This window comes from Cebus imitator, unplaced genomic scaffold (genome assembly GCF_001604975.1).
Source record: "Cebus imitator isolate Cc_AM_T3 unplaced genomic scaffold, Cebus_imitator-1.0 Scaffold59, whole genome shotgun sequence".
Lineage (NCBI taxonomy): Eukaryota > Metazoa > Chordata > Mammalia > Primates > Cebidae > Cebus > Cebus imitator.
Window position 1 is genome coordinate 2830869 of NW_016107374.1, and position 25777 is coordinate 2856645.

Sequence of the window (25777 nt, forward strand, 5' to 3'; positions counted from 1 at the left end):
TCATTCATTTAGCGAATACCAATGGAATGGATGCCTACTGTGGATATGGGCGGAGGCTGAGGCTACACGGTGGACAAAGCAGGCGAGCCACGGTCCTCACGGGGAAGTCTCCGCGAGCAGACGGGCGGACCCAGTGACAAGACCCGCTACCTGGTGGCGCATGCGAGTCCCCATCAGTGCTCACCCTGAGGGCGCAGGATGCGGTAGGGGCTTTGCGGACTTGACTCGTCAATCCTGACCACAGACCCCAGTGGGCACGCTAGCCTTTTACAGATGGAGATTCTGCTTCTCAGAGAAGGGGGTTGGCTTCCCCCGGCCACAAGGCCCTAAGCAGTTCGGTGGGACCCGGCCGAGCGCCCAGCTCGTGCTAAAGCCCACGTAACAGACACCTGCTCCCAAGACCCCAGTCGCCCCGGTTCCCGCTCCCCGGGGGACGGAACTTCCGGCGGAAACTTTTCCGGGGGCGGAGCCGCAGAGCTGAACCTGGTCCCGCGCCCTCCTCGCTCATCTCAGCTGACCAATCCCCACTCTGCTTCTTGCCAGGCGCACAGGCTCATTCTCCAATCAGCAACTGTCGTCGTCACTCAGGGAACGGCGTCTTAGAGACGCCGAATGGGCAGCGCCTCTGAGACCCCTCGGCTTGGGATCCGCGCACACAGGTGCCGGCCCAGCTAGGCGGAGAATCCAGGAGGGGGCCCGGGTAAGGCTGCATTCGGGGTGGCCACTCGCGAGCGACAGGCCGAGAAGGGGCCGGGCGGGCGGGCAGCTCCTAGGGTCTCACTGGCCTGAGGAGGCCGGCGCTGCTGCTCACCCTCAGGGACGGAGGGGTAGTGATTCGTTTATTCACCCAGCACTTGTTCACGGCGCGTCTGCTTGTGCCAGGCACGTTGCAGGTCCTGGGGCCCTGTGGGGAATAGTGGGGCCCCTGTTCCTGGAGCTTACCTTTTATGTCGAAAAGACAAGATAAACAACGCCGACGGTGGTGACGTCTTCCTCCCTGCCTCTCTGTAAGGACCAGCTGGGAAATGCGTGTGGAAATGCCCTAAGTCTCTCCAGCTTACAACATGTCCCATGCCCCTGATTTCATTTGTGTCCACAGCAGTCTTGTGAATATCATGATTGACTCCCTGCTTGTAGACAGACGAGGACCTGAAGCTTGTGGGGTGAAGGGGCTTTTCCAAAGTTGCACAACTATCATAGGAAGTTTCTGCCCCAGAATTCAATCCCATTTCTGTCTCATGGCAAAAGCTCTGCTCTCTTACACTCTTCCCCCTTAGCCTGCACTGCACATGATTACCCCTGCCTCCCTCAGAAATTTTGTTTGGAAGCACTGTGTGAGATGTACATCTGTCTAAGGCTTACTTGAAACTTATCCAAATCACTCCCTACTCCTTTCCCTTCTCTCCAAATCTTTGCCTTTTAGGATGTCTTGCCCCTGTTAAGAGGACGCTTACTTCTTTTTCTTTTTCTCTTTCTTCCCCTCCCTCCCTCCTTTTCTTCCTTCTCTCTCTCTCTCTCTCTTTTTTTGATGAAGTCTTGTTCTGTCACCCAGGCTGGAGTGCAGTGGTGTGATCTCGGCTCACTGCAAGCTTTGGCTCCCAGGTTCAAGCAATTCTTGTACTTCAGCTTCCCAAATAGCTGGGATTACAGGCGCCCACCACCAGCCCCGGCTACTTTTTGTATTTTTAGCAGAGTCGGGGTTTCACCATGTTGGCCAGGCTGGTCTCAAACTCCTGACCTCAAGTGATCTGCCCGCTTTGGCATGAGCCACCATGCCCGGCCTTCATTTTCAAGAAGAGTAATTTAATAATGTTTCTTAAAGTATATGTGTGCTCCTAAATAGGTGAACTTAACGGAGATGTTGTAAATAAATTCTGCTTTCACACACTGCAGTTCATCTCTTTTATCCATTGCCTTTAATTCAGCAGACATTTACTTGGTTAAGTTCTGAGGGTATGAAAGTGAGTCAAAATGGGCCCTTTGATTATATGTGAAGATATTTGCCTCCCAGTCAATCTTACTGCAAGATTCTTTGAGGAGGAGTATTTTATTTTAGTTATCTGTGCTTTCCCTTTTTCCTCTATGCTCATTTTAATGCTTGGTTCATGATAGGTGATCATAGATATTTGTCAATAAGTGCTTACTTGAGACTAAATCTCCCTCTCCAAGGAAAAGCTGCGCTGTTCCAGCTATCCACTTCTTCCCCATGTACAGAGATCTCTATGGCCCGCATGCTGTGATCCCTGCAGCTGACTGGTGCCTGGAGACAGAGCCAGCTCCATGAGGCTGTTAGGTAACTTGGTGCCTGCCTAGATCAGGAATCTGGTGGGAGGCCACTGGCTGTTAACAAGGCAGTTGCTTTAGTAAAGCTTCTGTGCAGCTGTGTATCAAGAGTGGTTGTCTAAGGTTTGTAAATGCTGAGAGTCACAGAAGCTTTCCCCAGATGTCTCCTTCCTTTGCCAGGATTGAAGAATAAACTACATAATGTAAACGAGAAATTGTGAGTGAGGAAAAAAAAAGCTAACAGTCATTGTCTTCTTTTAAATACCATAAGTGATCTTTTTGTGAAGAATGTCTACAAATATCCCAGGTCTAAGCTTGCACAATTATATAGATTGGATTCTTGTAATATTTACATATTAATTCACTTTCAATTCAGCGCTGCCTAGGATACTGTCACCTTTTGGAAGAGAATGTGTAAGGAGAAGAGACAGGTTTGAGAAAACTGTGAATAGAGATAACATGAATATGATATACTTTCAGTATTAAAAGCTTCATTTTCTGTTTTTGGTTTTGATCTTTCACTGGTATTTTGTTTACTTGTTTCAGGTACCATTTGTTACTTTTTCTTTCCATCTATTTGTCCACAGTTTTACTACTTCTATTTCTACTACAACAACTACTAATACTACTACTGGCTAATACTAATTGAACACTTAACTGTGTGCCAGGCACAGTTTGGTTCTTCATGCTTTTTAAATTTAGTCCTCACAAGTTGGTTATGAAAAAGTGCAGGTTGGGTGCGATGGCTTATGCCTGTAATCCTACCACTTTGGGAGGCTAAGGGAGGAGGATCGCTTGAGGCCAGGAGTTGAGTCCAGCCCAGGCAACAAAGTGAGACCCCATCTCTCTGGTGGCATGTGCCTTTAGTTCTAGCTACTCAGGAGGTCAAGGTGGGAGGATCACTTGAGTCCAAGAGTTTTAGGTTGCAGTGAGCCATGATGATGCCATCGCACTCCAGCCTGCGTGACAGAGCGAGACCCTGTCTCAAAAAACAAAACAGGCTGAGCGCAGTGGCTCATGCCTGTAATCCCAGCACTTTGGGAGGCCGAGGCAAGTGGATCAGCTGAGGTCAGGAGTTCGAGAACAGGCTGGCCAACATGGTGAAACCCTGTCTCTACTAAAAATGCTAAAAATTAGCCGGGTGTGGTGGTGGGCACCTGTAATCCCAGCTACTCCAGAAGCTGAGGCAGGAGAATCACTTGAACCTGGGAGGCGGACGTTGCAGTGAGCGGAGGTCACACCGTTGCACTTTAGCCTGGGCAACAAGAATAAACTCCGTCTCAAAACAAACAAACCAAAGCCAACCAAACAACCGACACAAAAGGCCACAGGGACACGGAGAGGTTAAGGGACTTAACAAAGCTGATAAATTGTAGTGAGTGTGGCTCCAACTCCAGGACGGCCTGATAACAGCACACACTTGGACAATAACCTGTGTTCTTGGTGAGTACTCTACCGCGCTCTCAAATAACTACAAGTCCTGCCAGGGCTTTGAGATGACTTGTAAGAATAACTACAATGTGGCAAAATAGAAACATGTAAATCACAATCATTAAAAATATAGACAGAATAGAAGGGTATCAGAAAGAAAGAATACTCAGATCATCTATAACAGTTAATAAAGTTGGGCTGTAAATTTAGCTGGGAGCTTCTTGTCAACTCGTGGAAAAATAAAAGTTAAAAAAATAGAAGGTAATAAAATTTCTTTTTTTCCAGGCAAATATGGTCTTTTGATTCATCTGGAAAAATAGGTCCAAAAGAAATTTCTCACAGGGCTCATCACAGAGGATTGAAAGGACCTAGATTACTGCTCAATGACAAAAGCATGGGCTTACCATCCTCACTCTTCAGGGAGAGAATGTGGACTATAGCATTTGAATTGAATATTTGAAAGATTTCTGAAGAGTAAGTTTTCAGTAACACCTCCTGAATTTAGTTTTTCTTCTGGGACATTGTAAATGGTGTTATCCTGTATCCTGGGTTGCTTTCAGTCGTTTGTTTGCTCATTTACTTAGCAATTATTTACTGAGCACCTGCTGTATGCCAAGGCCTGCCTAAGCACTGGGGGTTCCCGGGCGGTGCTCATCCCACTGCTGTGACATGCCTGGTGTCTCCGCCCTGCCAGTTCTTCCTGCTGGGTTTTTTTCTGGACTCGTTTGTTTGTTTGTTTTTCTCTGCTATTATGATATTCTGAGGTGAACCTATAACTGTCTACCTTTTTTTTTTTTTTTGCCCAGTGCTCTGATTTATATTTCTGTATGTCCTCAGGGCCTAAAAATAACAGCCACCAAATAGTTAAAGCTCACTATATGCCAAGCACTCTATGAATGTCACCTGCAATCCATCTACAGCCTGTAGAGCAGTGGCCTTTGCCATTTTGGGGTCACCTACCTTTTGAGAAGTGGTCTAGAAAAATCATCTCACACACAGTTTTGTATCTCATTGAGTCTGGAGGTCTACAAAAGCACACACATGGGCCTTGATTCCATGCTAAGAATACTTGCTTGAAGAAGAGATACTACATTTGTCCCTTGGTATCTTTGGGAGATTTGTTTTAGCATCCCCTCAAATATACCTAGATTCATGGATATGCAAGTCCCTTATATAAAATGGTATAGTATTTGCATATAGCCTACACAATCCTCCCATATACTTTAAATTATCTCTAGATTACTTATAATACCTAATAAAATGTAAATACTATGTGAATAGTTATACTGTATCAAGACAAGGAAAAAAGTCCATACATGGCCAGTACAGACACAAACATCCATATTTTTCCTGAATATTTTGGATCTGTTGTTGAATCCATGGATGTGGAACCCATGGTTATTGAGGGCAACTGTATCTCCCTTTGTCAAATGAGGAAACTGAGTCAGGAGGAGGTTAATTAACTTGCAAGTTCTTGCGGTAGGTAGTGGAGCCAGTTTGACCCCATGCCTGCTTGATGCCAAGGCTTTTGATTTTCCCACTGTTGAAGAATGTAGATGCCCAGTAAATGGCTGTTGTATATATGGAAGTCTGTGGAATGCTATAAAGGGAACTTGATAGTTGATGTGTCCCAAAATATAACAGAACATCCATTTGATATCAGTATAGACAAGGAGAAGATTTTTCTCAAGTGTTTGTATCTAAGTGCCAAAACCTTTTGTGTTGCTTACAATTTTTTCCAATTTAGTCGAGTAATAATTTCCACAACCCCCCCGCATGATACAGTTCCAACAATTTTTGCTTCTGCTGCCATTTCTGTTTGGCTGTGCACACTTTCTGCTCTTGTGTTGAATGTTTTTTTCTCCGGATGCCAAGGCAGATGCATGGCACTTTTGTTATGATTCTGATATAAATAGCATGTGTTTAAAACTGGACATCAATACTTCCCTGGCACAGAAACAAATGTATCAGTGAAATAGCCTTCTAACTGTGCTTTTGCCTATGGTTAAGAAGTGTATTTGTTGGTCTGTGACTTGAAGCTTATTTTGGGGGTATTAGTTTTTATGATCCTTGCCAATTTCTACCTCACCAAGTTCTGAAGTAATCACATTCATTAATATCTCAAAATTCTCTTTGTTTTGGAAACCTCAGCTGAGGATGGTGGAAAGTCAGGGGTGAGCTACAGAACTCCTCACAGTGCCTTGGTCATACTCAGAACATTGTTTACCTTTCAAAATCAAGGGTAAAATTAGTCTAAGCTTCTATCCCTTGCGGTGTTCGTGTTGATGACTGTAGTCCGTCAACAGCAAAGGTGAATGGGGTGCTTGCTGCATGCTATGCCGTGTGGAGTGAAAAAGATAAGTGGAGCCCTCTTCACTGGAGGGATTTGCTGTCTAACAGTGGCCAACAGAAAGGTCTGGAAGCAGAGAATCAAAGTGAAAATTGAGGTAGAACTAGAGGAATAGATGGGAAAATTTAATACTTTTGCTTCATGCTTTACCCTCCCACCACCTCTGCAGCCCCACAGCAAAGTGATGGAATTCCGAGTGGCTTTTGTTTATTTGTTCTTTTCTTTATTAAATGAAACTATTAGCAAAGCACACCTATAAGACTTAAGTTTTTTGTAAAGGCATGATTAATTTTGTTTAAGGACGATAGGAAGGTCTCATGAAGGAAGGGGATATAACCTCAGTCTTAAAAGATTTATTGAAGTGTGCCAGGTGCAAAAGAATGAAGGCAATTCTAGCACAGGCATGAACCAGAACTCAGAAGTGAGGAACTACGTGGTGTATTGGGAGCACTGGGTAAGCATGTAGCATGCCTGGAGGTAATGGCACCTGGAAGGGTCACCTGAAGCCAGGTGGTTAGTAATGTAAATGACCTTCTACCCCGCAATTAAGAGTTTGAATTTCAGGCCTGGTGCAGTGGCTCATACCTGTAATCCCAGCACTTCGGGAGGCTGAAGTGGGAGGATCCCTTGAGCCCAGAAGTTCGAGACCAGCCTGAATAACATGGCAAAACCCTGTCTCTACAAAAATTAGCCAGGTGTGGTGACACACACCTGTAGTCCCGGTTATTCAGGAGGCTGAGGCTAAGGTGCAAGGATCACTTGAGCCCTGAAGGCAAGGTTGTGATGAGCCGAGATTGCACCACTGCATTCTAGTCTGAGACCTCCTCTCAAAAAAAAAAAAAAAATTGAATTTCAATCTCTATGCCCTGGAGAAGTATTGCATGCTTTCTCTTTTCTTTTTTTCTTTTTTTTTCTTTTTTGAGACAGAGTCTGACTCTGTCACCCAGGCTGCAGTGCAGCCGTGCGATCTCAGCTAACTGCAACATTTGCCTCCTGGGTTCAAGTGATTCTTGTACCTCAGCCTCCCGAGTAGCTGGGATTACAGGCACCCACCACCACACCCAGCTAATTATTTTTGTATTTTTAGTAAAGTCAGGATTTTGCCATGTTGGCCAGGCTAGTCTCAAACTCCTGGCCTCAAGTGATCTGCCTACCTTGGCCTCCCAATGTGTTGGGATTATAGGCATTGAGCCACTGCACCTGGCCCTATTTTTTCTTTATTTTAAAAATTTTAATTTATTTTTATTGATCTGTAATCCATGTACCTATTTCAGGGTACATGGGATTTTACACATTCATGTGATTTGTAAAGATCAAATCCGTATACTTGGGATATCCATCACCTTAAATATTTGTCTTTTCTTTATATTAGAACCATTCAAATTCTTCTCTTCTAGCTATTTTGAAATGTACAGTAGGTTATTAGAAACTATAGTCACCTTACTGATCTAACACTAGGTGTTATTTCTTCTATCAGACTATGTATTTGTACCCATTAATGAACTTCTCTTCATCCTCTCCTCCCCTCTACCTTTCCTGGCCTGTGCTAACCACTAATCTACTCTATGTTTGTGAGATCCACTTTTTGAGCTCCTCCATATGAGTGAGAACACGCAACATTCTTCTTTTCTGTACTTGGCTTATCTCACTTTTTAATCAGAATGTCACAGAGTGACCTCCAGTTCCATCCATGTTGCTACAAATGACAGAATTTTATTATTGTTTTAATGGCTGGATACTATTCCATTGTGTATATGTACCACATTTTCTTCATCCATTCATTTATTGATGGTCACTTAGGTTGATTCTATTTTGGCTACTGTGAATTGTGCTGCAATGAACATAGACAGATGTCTTTTTGATATATTGATTTCCTGTTTTGGGGATATATACCCATTAGTGGAATTGCTGGATCATTTGGTAGTTCTATTTTCAGTTTTTCTGTTTTTTTTTTTTTTAGGTAAGTCCACACTATTCTCCATAGTGGCTGTGCTCATTTACATTCCCATTAGCAGTGTACAAGGGTTCCCCTTTCTCTGCATCCTTGCCAGCATCTGTTACTGCCTGCCTTTTGGATAAATCCATTTCAACTGGGATGAGATGATATCTCATTGTGCTTTTGATTTGCATTTCTCTGATGATTAGTGATGTTGAGCATTTTTTCATATACCTGTTGGGTGTTTGGATGTCTACTTTTGAGAAATGCCCATTCAGTTATTTTGCCCATTTATAAATCAGATTACTTGCTGTTGAGTGTTTGAACTCCTTATATATGTATTCTAGTTATTAATCCCTTGTAGTTTGCAAATATTTTCTTCTATTCTGTGAGTTGTCTTTTCACTTTACTGGTTGTTTCCTTTGCAGAAGCTTTTAGCTTGATGTACTCTAATTTGTCTACGTTTGCTTTGGTTGCCTGTGCTTTTGAAGTCTTACACAAAATATCTTTGCTTACACCAATGTCCTGAGGCATTTCCCAAATGTTTTCTTCTAGTAGTTTCATAGTTTCGGGTCTTAGATTTAAGTCTTTCATCCATTTTATTTTATTTTTATGTATGGTGAGAGACAGGGCTCTAGTGTCATTTTTCTACATATAATTATTTAGTTTTCCCAGCACTATTCATTGAAGAGACTGTCTTTACCCATTGTATGTTCTTGACATCTTTGTCAAAGATGAGTTGGCTGTAAATGTGTGGATTTATATCTGGGTTTTCTATTCTGTTCCCATTGTTCTATGTGTCTGTTTTTCTGCCAGTGCCATGCTGATATGATAGCGATAGCTTTGTAGTAAATTTTGAAGTCATGTAGTATGATGCCTGCCACTTTGTTCTCTTTGCTCAGGATTGCTGTGGCTACTAGGGATCTTTTGTGGTTCCATGTAAATTTTAGGACTTTTTTTCTTATTTCTATGAAGAATGTCATGGTATTTTGGTAGGGATTGCATTGAACGTGTAAATTGCTGTGGGTAGTATTGCCATTTCAACAGTACTAATTTTTTCAATTCATGAACATAAAATACCTTTCTGTTTTTTGGTGTCCTCTTCAATTTCTTTCATCAGTGTTTTATAGTTTTTCTTGTATCAATCTTTCACTTCTTTGATTCAGTTGACTTCTTGATATTTTATATTCTTTGTAGCTATTGTAAATGGAATTGCTTCCTTGCTTTCTTTTTTTAGTTTGTTCACTGTTGATATGTATAAATACCACCAATTTTTGTATGTTGATTTTGCATCCTCCAACTTTACTGAACTTATCATTTCTAACAGGTTTTTGGTGGAGTGTTAGTTTTTTTTTTCTAAATATAACATCATGTCATCTGTGAACAAGGCTAATTTGACTTTTTCCTTTCCAACTTGGGTCTTCTCTCTTTTTTTCTTAGTCTAGCCAAAGGTTTGTTGACTTTATCTTTTCAAAGAACAAACTCATGTTTCATTGATTTTTTTGTATTTTTTCTTGTCTCAGTTTTGTTTTTTTTATCCTCTGATTATTTATTTATTTATTTATTTATTTTTGAGACAGGGCTCTGTTGCCCAGGCTGAAGTACAGTAGCTGGATCATAACTCACTGCAGCCTCAAACTCCTGGGCTCAAGCAATCCTGCCTCAGCTTCAGCTTCCTAAGTAGCTAGGACTGCAGGTGCATGCTACCACCATTCCCAGCTTTTTTTTTTTTTTTTTGAGATGGAGTCTTGCTCTGATGCCCAGGCTGGAGTACAGTGGTCTGATCTCAGCTCACTGCAGCTTTCTGCCTCCTGGGTTCCAGTAATTCTGCTTCCTCAGCCTCCTGGGTAGCTGGGGTTACAGGCACCTGCCACCACGCCCGGCTAATTTTTGTAGTTTTAGTAGAGATGGTGTTTTACTATGTTGACCAGGCTGGTCTCAAACTCCTGACCTTCCAGCTAATTTTTTTATAAAAAGTTTTTGTAGATATGGGGTCTTACTATATTGCCAGGGCTGGACTTGAACTCCTGGCCTCAAGCAATCCTCCACCGCAGCCTACCAAAGTACTGGGATTACAGGTGTGAGCCACCATGTCCAGCCTCTGATCTTTATTATATCTTTCCTTCTACGTTTGGGTTTGGTTTGTTCTTGCCTTTTAAGTTCCTTGAAGTGCCTTATTAGGTTGTTTCTTTGAAGTCTTTTTACTTTTTTTTTTGACATAGGTGTTCTTGATTGTAAACTTCTGTCTTAGTACTGCTTTTGCTTTAACCCATAGACTTTGGTGTGTTGGGTTTCCATTTCTTGTTTCAAGAAATTTTAAAATTTCCTTCTTAATTTCTTCATTGATTCATTGGTCATTCAGGAGTATGTTGTTTAGTTTCTGTGTGTTTGTGAGTTTCTGAGCTTCCTTTTGGTACTGATTTATAGTTTTATTCTATTGTGATCAGAAAAGATACTTGATAAGATTTATGCTTTTTAAATTTGTTGAGACTTGTTTTGTGACCTAAGATGTGGTCTATTCTAGAGAATATTTCATGTGCTGTTGAAAAGAATATGTATTCTAGCTGGGTACAAAGGTGCATGCCTATAATCCTACTTACTTGGGAGGCTGAGAGGAGGATCACTTGAGCCCAGGAGTTTTGAGTCCAGTCTGGGCAATCCAACAAGACACCATCTCTAAAGAAAGAAAAAGAAAATGAAATGTGTATTCTGCAGCAGTGGGTGAAATGTTCTGTAAATATCAGTTAGCCATATTAGGTCTAGTGTGTAGTTTAAAGGAAGTGTTTCTTTGTTGATTTTCTATCTGGATGATCTATTCATCATTTAGAGTGAAGTGTTTTGAAGTCTCCAAGTATTATTGTATTACAGTCTGTCTCTTTTAGATCTAGTGATGTTTACTTTAGGTACTTGTGAGCTCTGACATGGGTGCATATATATTTATAATTGTTGCTGAATTAATCCCTTTATCATTATATAGTGACCTTCTTTTCTTTTTTGATAGGTTTTAATTTTTTTTCCCAGGCCAAGCTATATCCAGCTTTATTAAAGACACTTTCGATAACCAATCATGGTATTTCAGCAGGACATGGGCAGACAATCATTAACAGGGTTTAACAACTTTCAAACTCCCTTCTTCAATGGACTACTAAAAATCAGAAAGCCACTATCAAACCCTATGACGTCTTCATTTGATCCTCTGAACAAGGAAAGTTCAGAGTGAGGATTGAACAACTTTTCATGAGCCAACAATGACTTTTAGGAAGTGAAATGAAAATGAGAGAATTTATCTGAAGATCCACAGTCTAGAAACAGAACCACTGCTCTTTTGAGGGGGCCCCATCTCAGTGGCATCACTGGAAAGCCCAGATTACCTGACACACTGGTAACCAATTATTGGGGGTCAGGTCCCAACAGGCATCTCGGTTTAAGGGAATTAAGTCTTTGCTGAAGGTAGAAAGAGAAAAGAGGACATAAAAATGAATTTGTTTTTCCCTCCTTAAGGCTTTCATGCCAAAGTGACTATGTGTGTCAAAGCCAGGAAATCCCTCCTTGTGGAAACCAAGAGGAAGCCTCTCAAAACTAGAAGGGAAAGGTGTTTTCTCCACATCAATGTAGTTTTGAAGACATTCTATTAGGTGATGTATTCCCCAAAAAACAACAATGAAGTATTCTGTGTGCTAACAATATAGCTTAAAAAGTAAAATGAAATTCTGCATTTTTATACAACTTGATTAAAAATAGTATTTCAAACTGTACAGTCATCAGAGGTATGCAGTTATTAAAAATGCGCACACTTCACTTGGCATCTTCCAACACCTTCAGCTTTCTATGCCTGGTCTGTTTTGGCATCTCCATATTGTGCAGGGTTATTGTCCTTCTTGCCAATGTCAGCTTTTCCCTTTTCCCTTTGGGTACCTTCTCTTTCTTCTTTGTAGGGGCCCTTTTAAGGCATGGGCTCTGTTGGGGCTTGGGCTCTGGCTTTGAAGGAGCAGGTTTAGCAGACAAGCTTGCAGATCTCTGTGATTTGTCCTTCACCTTGGTTTTATCTTCTTTCATGTCCCCTTCAGCATTTCTCTTTGGCGTGGTGGTGATGGCAGTTGGATGTCGGTGCCAGGTTTAGGATGTAGTAGCACACGGCTTCTTGTTGGCTAAGCGGCCATCTCACCTCTTCTTCACACTGCTCTGATAGTCTTTGATTTGTGGTCTATTTTATCTGATATAAGTAAAGCTATTCCTGCTCTTATTTTGGTTTTCATTTGCATGGAATATCCTTTTCCATCCCTTCACTTTCAGTCTATGTGTGTCTTTATAGGTGAAGCGGGTTTCTTGTAGGCAGCATATTGTTGGGTGTGGTTTCTTTATCCATTCAGCCACTCTATGCCTTTTAATTGGAGAAATGAGTCAATTAACATTCAGTGTTATTATTGATGAGTAAGAACTTACTGTTGCCATTTTGTTGCTTTTTTTCTGTTTGTTTTATAAGTCTTCCCTTCCTTTCTTACTGTCTTTCCTTATGGTTAAGTGATTATCTCTGGTAGTATGTTTTAATTTATTGCTTTTTAGGTTTTTGCATGACAGTTATCATGAGCTTACAGGAACATCTTACAGATATAACAAATTATTTTTAAAAGATGACAGCTCATCTTAGTTCACAAAAAAGAATATAAACAAACAAAAAATAAGAAGAAACTCTATACTAATCTGCCCCACATTTTGACTTTTAGTTGCCTCAATTTATGTAGTTTTATATTACCTATTTTAATAGGTTGCAGTAGCTATTATTGTTTTTAAGAGATTTATCTTTTCGACTTCATTCTAGAGTTTTGCACACCACAATTCCAGTATTAGAGTATCCCAAGTTTGTCTGTTTACTTAATTTTACCAGCAAGTTTTATATCTTTGGTTTTGTTTTTTCTGAATGTTACTGTTTTCTTTCTTTCACATTGAATTCCTTTGGCATTTCTTGTAAGACAAGTCTGGTGGTGGTGAATTCTCTCAACTTTTATTTGTCTGGGAAAGACTTTATCTCTCCTTCGTATTTGGACGATAACTTTGCTGGATACAATATTCTTGGATGGCAGTTTTTCTTTTCTTTTAGAACTTTGAAAATTTGTTCCTGTCTCTCCTGGCTATATGATTTCTGTTAAGAAATCTGTTACCAGATAAATGAGAGCTCCTTTATATGTTATTTGGTTTTTTTCCCTCTTGCTGTTTTTAGGATTCTCTCTTGTTCTTGACTTTTGAGAGTTTATTATATGCCTTGGAATAGTCTTATTTAGGTCAAATCTGTTTATTGTTCTCTCACCTTCCTGTACCTGGATATTTATATCTTTCTCAAGGTTTGCAAAGTTTTCCATTATTATTTCTTTGAATAAGCTTTGTACCCCTTGCTCTTTATCAATTCCCTTGAATACCAATAATTTTTTAAAAATTTCATCCTTTGAGGAAATTTTGTATATCTTATAGGTGATCTTCATTGCTTTTTGTTCTTTTTTCATTTTCCCCCTCCAACTGTATTTTCAAATAGCCTGTTGTTAAGCTGACTATTTTCTCTTCTTGATCCACTCTGCTGTTGGTAGCCTTTATGAATTTTTCAGTTCAGCAAATGTATTTCTCAGTTCCAAGATTTCCACTTGATTGTTAAAAAATTATTTCAATCTCTGCTAAATTTCTCTGGTAAAGTTCTGAATTGATTTTCTGTGTTATCTTGGAAATCACAGAGTCTTCTTAAAATTGCTATTTTGAATTCTTGGACAGACAGCTCAAACATCACTGTTTCATTAGGATCAGTTACTGGTTCTTTGTTTTGTTTGCTTGGGAAAATCATGATTCCCTGTTCGCTGCTTCTTTTTTGGATGTGCATCTATGTTTTTGCATAGAAGGATTAGTTATCTAGTGTAGTGTTCTCTGAATTTTTTGTTTTGTTTTTATTGGATATATTAAGAGTTTCTTTACTGCTAGGTGCTGCCTCCTTTTCTGCTGTAGCTGTTGGTACTTTGAGCTCAGATTCACCTTGTATCTGGTAACTGCTTGGAATGCTGCCCTTCCTATATAGGGGAGGTCCCAAAAGGGATGTCCCAGCAGTCTGGGAAGGCTGGCTAGGGTTTGTGTTCAGGGGACCGGTAGGACAAACCCCCTACAACATGTGACTGCTGAAAAGCCACTCTGATTTGGTGTCTCCTTTTGTTGAGTTACAGAGCAGACTTTCAAGAGCTGGAGATGGTAGTCCCACCTCCCCTTCTTTACCGCTGGTTGTTGTGAGGAAGACAGAAGGGACCACACTGGGGATGTATGTGTGTGTTGTGTATGTGCATGTGTGTGTATTGCATTGAGACATGGAAAGAGAAGTGGTTGTTATACGGTGGTCACACGAAATCCCTCCACCTGGGAATCCTACAATTTAGTGTGAAATTTACATGATTTGCCTAAGTTCTCCAGCAGCTTGCAAATTGTTGGATTGTTTGACAAACCCAGTCTCCATTCTTGTAGCTTGCATAGGCTGAATAAGAAAATCTGTCCGCCAATCTGTGCTAACCCCATTGTTCTCTTATTTTTCAGAATTCCCAAAGTCAGAAATACTTTGTCTTGAAGGGAATGAAACAAAATAGCACCAAAACAAATGCTTTCAAAGGCAAGGGCACCCTTTCAGGCAGTACCAAAGCCAGGTGAGATGCTCCTCTTCACTGCACGTCTATGCTCGCTGATGTAGCTTTTGCACAGTATGCAGCCAGGTCACTGTGCGGGGCTTCAGGTCTCAAGAGAAAGGTGCTTTAAAAGTTGATCATGGGCTGGGTGCAGTGCTCATGCCCGTAATCCCAGCACTTTGAGAGGCCAAGACAGGTGAATCACGAGGTCAGGAGATCGAGATCATCTTGGTCATGGTGAAACCCCGTCTCTACTAAAATACAAAAAAAATAAATAAAATAAAATTAGTCAGGTGTGGTGGTGCGCGCCCGTAGTCCCAGCTGCTCAGGAGGCTGAGGCAGGGGAATCACTTGAGCCTGGGAGACGGAGGTGATGGAGGTTGCAGTGAGCCGAGATCATGCCACTGCACTCTAGCCTGGCAACAGAGCAAGACTCTGTCTCAAAAAAAAAAAAAAAAAAAAAAAAAAGTTGATCATGTGGATGGTTGCGGTGGCTCACACCTGCAATCCCAGCACTTTGGGAGGCAGGGGCAGGCAGATCACAAGGTCAGGAGATTGAGACCATCCTGGCTAACACGATGAAACCCCATCTCTATTAAAAATACAAAAAATTAGCTGGGCATGTTGGCACATGCCTGTAGTCCCAGCTACTCAGGAGGCTGAGGCAGGAGAATCGCTTGAACTCAGGAGGTAGTGGTTGCAGTGAGCTGAGATTATTCCACTGCACTCCAGGCTGGGTGACAGAGCGAGACTCTGTCTCAAAAAAAAAAAAAAAAGTTGATCATGTTACCATTACCACCTCTATCTAGTTTCTGTCCATCCTTCACGCAACAAACATTTACTGAGTGCTGACTCCTGTGCCAACATTTTGTAGGAATTCTCTCTCTTTTATTTTTTTTTTTGAGACAGTTTTGCTCTTGTCTCCCAGGCTGGAGTGCAGTGGCGCGATCTCAGCTCACTGCAACCTCCACCTCTGGTGTTTAAGTGGCCTCAGCCTCCTGAGTAGCTGGAATTACAAGCACCCTCTACCACGCCCGGCTAACTTTTGTATTTTTGGTAGAGACAGGGTTTCACCATGTTGGCCAAGCTGGTCTCAAACTCCTGACCTCCAGTGATCCACCCGCATTGGCCTCCCAAAGTGCTCGGGTTACTGGCCACTGCACCCGGCCAGGAATTCTCACATATATCACCTCAGGAAGCCTTGGCTTATAGGTTTTAGCAGTGGATGACCTTAATTTGGTACTCAGCATGAATGGAAATACTAGACAACTGCAGTGAGTTCAGAGAACCATTCCACCACGTCACTGGGACAGCAGGGCCCGCTCAACAATCCAGCTTTCCTTGAACCTAGATTCACATTTCCTGCAATAGGTGGCAGCAGCAGCAAGACTTTTAGTTCCTGAACCCTGAAGCTAGGAAACCATTGCAACCCTGCAGGATCTGAGGACATGCTGGGACTTGGCTTGACTCTAAATAGGATGTCCTCACTCCTCTTCTGCTTATAGGAGCTGGCAGACAGCATAGTTGTTGTTAGCGCTTACATTTTAAATGACTTTGAGTGAAACAGTTTTGAGATGGGAACAACTGTTTGACAGCACGCTTGTGGTCAGTTTTTCTGACATAACTGGTGTTTTCTCGGTTGCCATATCTGTGTCTGTCATCGCGTCAGGTGTGGTGGGTCTGACAATATTCATGAGGTAATAGTGAATTTCCGAGACAGCTCCTGAAATTAGTTTTTTATGCCCACAATACAGAGTATTACAAATAAAACAATGTAAGCTTTTTTCTTTAGGATCTGTTCTGTGGGGCAACAAGACATTCATGCTAGTGTAAACTAATCCAAAACACAATTATTTAATTTGGTTCAACTTAACATTCATCATATTTTGGAGGATGACGTGCTGGACACATGATGAGACCCTACCCTGGCTCCCACGGCATGAACAGTCTGACAGGGAAGACAGACGTTGAACCGTCATGGGGTGGAGGGTGTTCATTAAGGAAACCTGGCTGACACTGGCCACCAGTTCTCAGTAGGGGTATGAGTGAGTAATCGTGGATGGTATGGAAACTTCTACCTTGAATGGTGGAAAAAAGAGAGGGTCTTAAATACAAGAGTAGAAGGACATGTGGTGTGCATGTGTGCTGTTCTATGTGTGTGTCTGTGGGGGATAAGTCGTCTGTGGTGTGTGTGCATTTGGTGTGTATGGTGTGTGTCTTTCTCTGGGGGTGGCTCGTATGTGGTGTGTTTATTTCTGAGGGGGGTGAGTTGTGTTTGGTACATGTGTGATGAAGGTGTTTGTGTGTGTGTGGTGTATGTGTGGTGAGTGTGTAGTGTGTGTGGTATGTATGGTGAGAGTGTGGTGAGTGTGTAGTGGGTGTGTGTTTGTGGTGTGTGTGTGTTTGGTAAGGTGTGTGTTTCTGTGGGGGTGAGTTGTGTTTGGTATGTGTGTGAGGAAGGTGTGATGTGTGTATGTGTTTGTGGTGTATGTGTGGTGAATGTGTAGTGTGTGTGTGTTGGGAGGACTGCTGTGTGAATGGCAGGGCTATGGAAACCATTTATTTGTCAGTACTCTGGAGCTGCAATTATGTGCTGGGTACTCTAGGGCTCGGCGTAGACTGGTGTAAAAACACCCTTTTATTTCATGGAGCTTATAATGGAGTTCATAATTTCCCAACTACAAGTGTAATGCCAAGCTGGGGCGTATGCAGTGCAGGGGAAGTGCAGGCTGTGTGAGAGACTCTACAGGGAGGATGCAGGGTGGTCAGAGAGGCCTTCAGAGGTGACGTTCCAGGAGGTCTCAAGGCAGAGGAGTCGGCCAGGGCGGAGCAGGGCTGAGGGACCCACGGGGCCATGAGAGGGGAGATGTGGGCAGGAACCAGCTCTCATCCTGCCTCATGGGCACTGGCAGGCATGATGTCTAGAACATGCCATGGCACGCTTATTAAAGAACATTTAACATCAAAGGATCAACGTCTCCATCATCCCCAGGTACCTATTTTTGTCATGTCTTCTAGTCCCTGTCTATTTGCGACAGCACATTTTTACACTGTTGTATTTGTCGTGTATGCCCCACTGTACTTTTTTTCTTGACATTGTCCTAAATGTGTTTTGATGTTTCTACGTATTTTCTAGTTAGCAGTTACAGCAGTGGTATCCTACTCCATTAAAATATATCAACTTTGCAAGGTTTGTCATATTTTTCATTTGATTTCTAGGTTTATGGGGTGGGTCTTACAGTGTGTGGGGGTAGACCTAACATGCTGTGAGAGAAGGTGTCTGCAACCCCGAGGTTTCGGCAGGTCCAGGGGCTGTGCAAGGCCTGGGGAGCCCCCTGGTGGAGGGAGGCTGCGTCCCAAATGCGTGGCTATGGTGTTGCCTGGCTGTGGAGGCAGGTCAGTTTCTAAGCTCAGATTTTTCTGCTAAATTGAATTCAGATGACCAGCTAAATTTTTTTTTTTTTTTGCAATACCCTATCATTTAGAATATATTTGTAAATCAACTTGCATTCTTATAATTCCTATGTGTAGAACAGTAGACTAGGAGTTGCCAGTAGAGTCTGCCTGAGATATTAAGGCAGTATGAGACTGGCGTCGGGGAGGCACAACTGGTCTTCAAATGTTGGCGGCACGAACCCTGGAATCCTCATATTTGATTAGAAATGTGTGTAGATGACATGCTTTTAATTTTCTATATGTTCTCTTGAGTAGACTGCAGAATTGTTAAACCACTTTGCAAACTCCAGGTATCCATTCTTGTGGACTGATAAACAGATTCTCTTATGGTCATATCAAATGTATGCAAACTTCATTTTTCTTATCTGTTTACATAAGAATACACACCAATCCCTCACATGCATATAGGCAAATGTGTACACACACACACACACACACACACACACACACATGCACACACACACGCTGGCACAAGTGGACAAAATTGTGCCAAGGATTAAATTCAGCAGAGTTTGGGTCTTAGCTTCACTGTTACTGAGTAAATTTGGCCTTTTCTCTCTGGCATTTAATTTTTCCACCTCTAAAAACATGGGTAATAATGTCTAACTTACAAGGTTCTCACAAGGTTGATGATTAAATGAGATACCACCCAGTGCCCAGCAAAATAGATGCTCGTTTATTGCTAGTTGAAGCACCTAAATGTAATGTTTGCTGCTGGCTTTTAATTTCATTTTGATATAAAGTAGGAAACTTTACACATGAACCTCTTTAAAGGCAAAAACTATACACTCATCCTTGTCAATCAACTTCAGATTCTTCTAAAGCACTGGTCTCAAACTTATTAAAATACAAATGTCTGGGACCCACCCCCAGAGAGTCAGTGTGTCTGGGTGGAGCCTGAGAATGTACATTTCTTAAAAAAGATCTCAAAGTGCTGGTTCAGGCACCACACTTTGAGAACCACTGTTTTAAAGCACATGCTTGCTTTCGTGCCCCTTTAAAAATGAAAAAGAAATGCATTTACAAATAATGGCATTAATAACAATAAAATATCATGTTATTTCTGCTTGAAGCATCTACAAATGGAAGAGCTCTTTCTCCCCTCCAGATGAACCGATGGATGGATGGTGTCTGTTGGGAAAAGTCTTTAATCTGACCCTGCAGATAGAGTGATCGAGTTCACACTTTTATCCACTCTAGCCAGACAGGTATCCCACAGAGCAATGCCGAACTTCTCCAGGCTGTGGAGATGCTCTGGCGATGCCTTGCTCTTTCTTTTCACAACACGTTGCCATTTTCTTTAACATTCTGAGTTAAACGGTGAGTGACTAGAGGGCCAGCGTTGGTTATATTTCTCTTTCTCTTCCTAGACCCTAGCCAATGTGTGGCCTATTGTGTTTGCTGAAGAATGCCTGGTTGAGAGAACGGTTGCTTAGAAAATGCTTATTCCAAGAATGTTTAGTTAGAACACCCAATAGTCTCCATTTTCAGAACTATCCAGATTTGGCTTTTTGGAATATTCATATTGTAATTGAAGTCTTACTCGCTTCTATGATCCTGCAATTGGTAGAAATTAGAACTAGTGGAGACCTAACAGGTCATCCAGACCATTCTCCCGCTGGAAGAGGATTATTCCCTGCAGTGTACTCTGTGCCATTAGGAGGAATTACTTTTCATATTATTATTATTTTTTTTCCATGCTGTCTTCAACTAAGTGTTTCTTGAATTGAGTCACTTTGTCTTCAAGTAATAAAATGCACAACAGGCAGTGCATTTCTGGGTGATTATCTTACTCCTCAGGTGGTGTAATAAGGCAGGAGGCCAAAGCCCTGGCATGCCTTATTGTTATTAGGAAGTGGATTTATGGGTAGAATAAAGAGAACAGTTCCTGCATCAGCAACCACTGCAACAAGGAATGCAGTAACCGTGGATATTCTCCATGTGTTTGGAGAGCCAGGTAATTCGCGAGACTGAGTGTCCCCATCACACAGCCCTGGGCAGCCAGTGACTTTTGGCTGCTCTCAAGGTAGGTGTTACTAATTTTGTAAAAAGAGACAAGAAAGCTTTGGTCATCGGCAACCATGTGAACTTGATATCTGGGAAGGGCAATTCTCCTGGTTCCAGAAGAGAGAGGCTTAGTCTCCAGCCTTGGGGCTCCACAGTCATGTAGCCCAGGAATTGATCTGAACATCACTTTTCTCACCTGTGAAATGGGAAGAACAATACCTGGGCTTGGGAAGGGTTAAAAGATACGTTTCATAAGTATTAAGCACATTTCTCGGCTCTGTGAGTCCCCAGTAAATAATTGAATTAGATAATGTATTTTCCTTCTTGAAATTCCTCATCAGGTTGAGTTTCTTGTCTCTTAATGTCTTCACTCTTGTTTTGTTATTTCAGTTCCACAGATAATTCCCATCACTCTCGGAGCTCCTTCCTGGGCAAGAGGTGCACACCTCCACTTCCCCTGCACACACCCTTAACTTGTGGTATCACACTTGCCTGTCAAGACCCTGACCCAAATGAAACCCAATGCACCCGTGCTGCTGAGCATGACTAGAGAAAAACACACAACCACAGGTTCATGTCCGTGAACCTCGGATGGCTCTTATGGTTCCCTGGCTGTCCCTTCACTTCTCCCTCTCCCCCAACTTGCCTTCTCTTCTAGACAGTGTTTCATTCCATGTCCTGTCATCTCAACCCTGAGATATTTCCCAGCCTCGTTCGCTGCCGATGACCTCACTTCCTAGTTCAAGGAGAAAACAGAATCAGAAGGTAGCTGCCACAAGCTCCCATCACAACACCTGGGTCCACATTCCCCAGCTTCTCTTTTGTCACCATGAAGCCTCATCCTGCTATTTGTCCGTGGGATCCCATCTCTACTGGCCAACCATGGGAACCAGCGAAGCTCTTCTTTATCTCCTGCTGCATTACCCTTTGTCCTGCCACTAGGTTCCGTCACGAGTGTCCAAACATGCTGCTGATTCTCCCATCCTGAAGAAATGTCTCCCAAGACCAGTCATCATGCTGTTTCTCAGCTGTACTGTTTCTCCCTGTTACAGCAGAGTTCTCTGAAGCTGCTGTCTCTGTTTATTGTTACGCATTCTCTGAATTGTTCAGGAACTCACTTAGACAGGCTTTCCCCCACCATTCCTCCAACACTGTTACTATTGGGGTCCTTGGTGGTGCCTATAGGGGACTAGTATTTGACACACACCATCACCCCTCCTCCTTAGAACTTACTCTTCTCAGGGTTTTTAGGACTGTGGCCTCTGGTCTTTCTCAGTCTCCTTTCCTGGTTCTTCTTCATCCCCCTCAATGGTGAATGTTGGAGGGCCCCAAGGCTCGGCCCTTTGACTTTTTCTTTTTTTATGCCTGCTTTCTTGATGGGATTATCTCATATTATGCCTTTATATCCATGATATTTTGGCAAGTCTGAAACTTTTTTTTTTTTTTGAGACAAAGTCTCACTTCTGTCACCCAGGCTGAGGTGCAGTGGTGTGATCTCGGCTCATTGCAACCTCCACCTCCTGGTTTTAAGTGATCCTCCTACCTCAGCCTCCCACCTAGCTGAGATTATAGGTGTTTACAACCACACATGGCTCATTTTTGTATTTTTGTAGTGACAGGATTTTGCCATGTTGCTCAGGCTGGTCTCGAACTCCTGAGCTCAGGCAATCTGCCCACCTCGGCCTCCCAAAGTGCTGGGATTGCAGGCATGAACCACCACACCTGGCCAGCAATTCCCAAACTTTTATCTTCAGCCCCAGTCTCTCCCCTGAGCTCAAACTCATGTATTCAGTGACCTATTCAATATCTCTACTTGGATACCCAACAGGCGTCTTAAACTTGAATGTCCAAAATGGAAGCCTGGATCTTCTGTAAACCTGTTCGACCTGCAGTCTTTCCCATATCAAGTAGTGGCCATTCCATCCAACCATTCTTTTGTATGCTGAATCAAATCTATCAGAGAGCATGATGGACTCCTCCATCAGAATATGGCTGGAATCTGATCACTTCTCAGTACTTTTACAGAAACCACCTGGTCCGAGCCACTGTCTTCTCTTCCATGGATTATTGCAGTAGATTTTCATTTGTCTTCATCTCCTCCCTTGCACCTGTAAGCCTATTCGTGACATACAGCCAGAGATATTCCTTTAACCCAGAGGCCAGATCATCTCCTATGCACTAATCCCCTAGAGGCTCCACATGTTAGATGTCACGGTAAGAGCCATGCGTCCCACTGGCCTGCAAGGCTGTCTTTCATCTGGCTGCCTGTTGCTTCTTTGTCCTCATAACTGCCTGATTTCCCTCTTGGTCTCTTAGATCTTTGCTTAATGCCCCCTATTCTTCTCTGCTCCATTGGTTTCCATAGACCTGATTCACTTGTATGATTTAATTTGTTTATTGCTTGCCTTCCATGTCTACAGTAGAAGATCCACAAGGTTTAGGATTTTACCTGTTTTGTTCATTGATCTCCAGAGAGGAACTTAATAAATATGTGTTGACTGTGTGAACAGATACCAAGCTGTGTTCCTCATTTTAATTTTGGAAGTTTACCTCTGCAGTGTTTCAATTCTGTTAAATTAATCCAGTCCAAGAAGGATGTGTGGGGGATTGCTGAGGCTCTAGGGCTCCTGTGATATAAACCACGAGATTGTACCTACGGGACCTGCCACCTGACTGTGGCAAATAAAGACAGGTCTCTAGACTATACAGTGCGAGGCAGAGTCAGTGCCTACCCAGAGAGGGAAAGCAAAGTACTAGCCAATGGGGATTTCTTGCACATTAAAAAAAAATTCTTATTTATTTCCTCAACCCTGTTGACTTTGAGATTCTTAAAATTGAGGACTTCAGAAGCATCATCTGGTCTGATTCTGTATACTCATATCATGTCATCCACATCCATCTATTTTTTAATATTAAATAATTTTGCACTTGCATTTAATACATGGAACCTGGTAGGAAAACTCTCTGTCTCTTTTTTTTTTCTGAGGGTTAGGAGCCTCAGACAATTATGCTATAAACTTCCTAATAGAGCTGGAGCTTGGCCTTCTTAATTCACTCTTATGTTGAGAGTACCCAAAAAGGAATGAGTCAGACTAAATTTCCCCTTATTTTCTGAAATACTAATAAGTATTTTAGAAACTCCTCATTGCTACAGACTGGCAGAATCTATGAGTTAAAAATCACGAAGGCATGTAACAGTGTGGTAACCACTGAGCATTAGGCCTGCTGTGGTAGGAGCACAGCCAAGTTAGCTCTGACAGTAAGGGCGTGAACCTGGCTGATGGTAAGCAGGACACTGCTGTGACTCTCACTGGGATACATCTGGATGTCTTACTTTTGCCCAGCTTCCTCTAAGGTATTTAAATCATAATCTAAATAACTGTCAAGTAAACATATTGCCTTAGAAATTATTGAAAGGGAACCACCTTTGCCAAAGGTGACCACGGGAGCAATGTCTCCCTTGGCTCACCCAGTGCTGCTGCTACTGCTCTTCTGTCTTCTGCTTCCTCCTCTATCCTCTTCTCTCCACACTTTTTTCTAATTGTGATATAATTTATATACCATAAAATTCACATCCTTTTAAAGTGTGTAATTCAGTGGTTTTTAGTATATTCCCAAAGTTGTGTGACTATCACCACTATCTAATCCCAGAATACTTTTGTCACCTCTAAAAGAAACCCTGTATCTATCAGCAGTCCTGTTCTTCTCTTCCTCCAGCTCCTGGCAACCACCAATCGACTTTCTTTTTTTTTTGCCTTTGCTCCCCACCGCCCCTCCCACCCCTCCACCACCCACTAACCTACTTTCTGTCTCTAGATTTGCCTGTTAACGGACATTTTATATGAATGGAATGATACAGTATGTGGTTTTGGGAGTTTGCCTTAGCATAATGTCTTCAAGGTTGATCCATGTTACAGCGTGAAACTGTACTTCCTTTTTATGGCTGAATAATAGTTCACTGAACAGATATACCACTTTTGGTTTATCCACTCATCCATTGATGGAAATTTGGGGTTGTTTCCACTTTTTATCTGTTGTGAATAGTGCTGCTGTGAATATTTAAGTATAACTTTTTTTGGTGGACACGTGTTTTCAATTCCCTTGGGTATATACCTGGGAGTGAAATTGCTTAGCCATATGGCAACTCTATGTTTAACTTTTTGAGAAATTGTCAAACTCTATTCCAAAGCATCTGTACCCACCAGTAATATGAAGATTCCAATATCTCTATAATCTTGTCAATACTTGTTATTCTCTGTTTCTTTTATTACAGCCTTGCTAATGAATATAAAGTGTATCTCATTGTGGTTTTGATCTACATTTCTCTATAACTAGTGAGGTTGAGTATCTTTTCATGTGCTTACTGGTCATTTGTATATTTTCTTTGAAGAAATGTCTATTCAAATCCCTTACCCATTTTTCTGTTGGATTATTTTATAGGGTCCAGCCCTGCAGGGTTCTGTGAGCCCCTCCTAGCTGGTGAGGAGACAAGAAATTGTAGAAATAAAAGACACAAGACATGGAGATAGAGAAAAGAGAGTTTGGACCAGGGGGTCCACTGCTACCCAAATTGCGGAGACCAGCAGTGGCCCCAAATGGCTGGACGCTTTCACTTTTATTGAGTTGCAAATTTGGGGACAGGGTAGGTAGGGCGTGTTCTTGGTGGTCAGAGACTGGGGGCAGGGTAGATAGGGCATGGCAGTGATAGGGTTAAGTACATCACATGTCATTCAGGTAGGGGCTCAGGAATTTCTGGCACCTGAAATGAGGTAAGGAGCATAATGCATTAGCACCTTTTCCATACTTATCAAGAAAGATCTAAAACATTAAGATTTATATTGCTGTTACTGATTATCTTTTCTAAGAATGAAGGAACCAGGTGCAGAAGCAGAACATGAGAGTAGACATGGAATGTGACCACCAAAGCACGGCGTCACATAGAGACAGTTAAGCCCCCGGATGTCTGTGAGCCTGCCTGACAGCCATCAGGTCTTACCACAAGAACTTGGAGAAGCAGAGTTTTCTCCAAACTTCCCCAGGAAGGAGATGTCTTGGCCACTTTGGACATCTCCTTCCCTAGCTGGCTAAATAGTGGGCGCTTTCACAGTGCTGCCACTGCCGCACAGCTGAGGTGCCCTCCAGCAGCCCTTATATGGGTGTGGCAGAGGGCTTAGAGCATCTTGCCTTAGTGTCATTCATTTCACAATGTCACCCCAGGTTCACACTTCTGACCTGAGAGGCATTAGTAAAAGAATTAAGATCACCTGTGAATAACTAAGATCATATATGAATAACTAATAACGACTTCGGTTATATTTCTAGTTACTTTCTTATTCATTATTTATATGGAAATAGGCTGAGGCCTTTTGTTCCTGCCTTGGCGCTTATGGGATCTCCCCCCTATTATTTGTCCCTTATTATTAAGCTGTAAGAGTTCTTAATATATTCTGCACACTAAATTTTTATCAAATATATGATTCACAAATGATTTATTCCATTCCGTGGGGTCTTATCACTTTCTTGACAGTATTCTTTGAAGCACAAAAGTTTTAAATTTTGATGAAGTCCTGTTAATCTATTTCTTCTTTAGTTGCTTGTTTTTGGTATCATATCTAGTATATCATTGTTTAATCCAAAGTCAGAAAAATTTATACCTATGCTTTTTTCTAG

At 42.1% G+C, this 25777-nt stretch overlaps 1 protein-coding gene across 1 annotated transcript in view; it reads left to right on the forward strand.

The window, feature by feature from the left end:
- The first annotated feature begins 552 nt into the window (after window positions 1-552).
- Window positions 553-25777, forward strand: part of EFCAB6 (EF-hand calcium binding domain 6) — a 253299-nt gene continuing 228074 nt past the window's right edge. The window contains exons 1-2 of the mRNA XM_017529516.2: window positions 553-700; window positions 14559-14665. Coding sequence (XP_017385005.2) covers window positions 14595-14665 — 71 coding nt within the window. The 5' untranslated portion in view covers window positions 553-700; window positions 14559-14594. The remainder of the gene's footprint in view (window positions 701-14558; window positions 14666-25777) is intronic.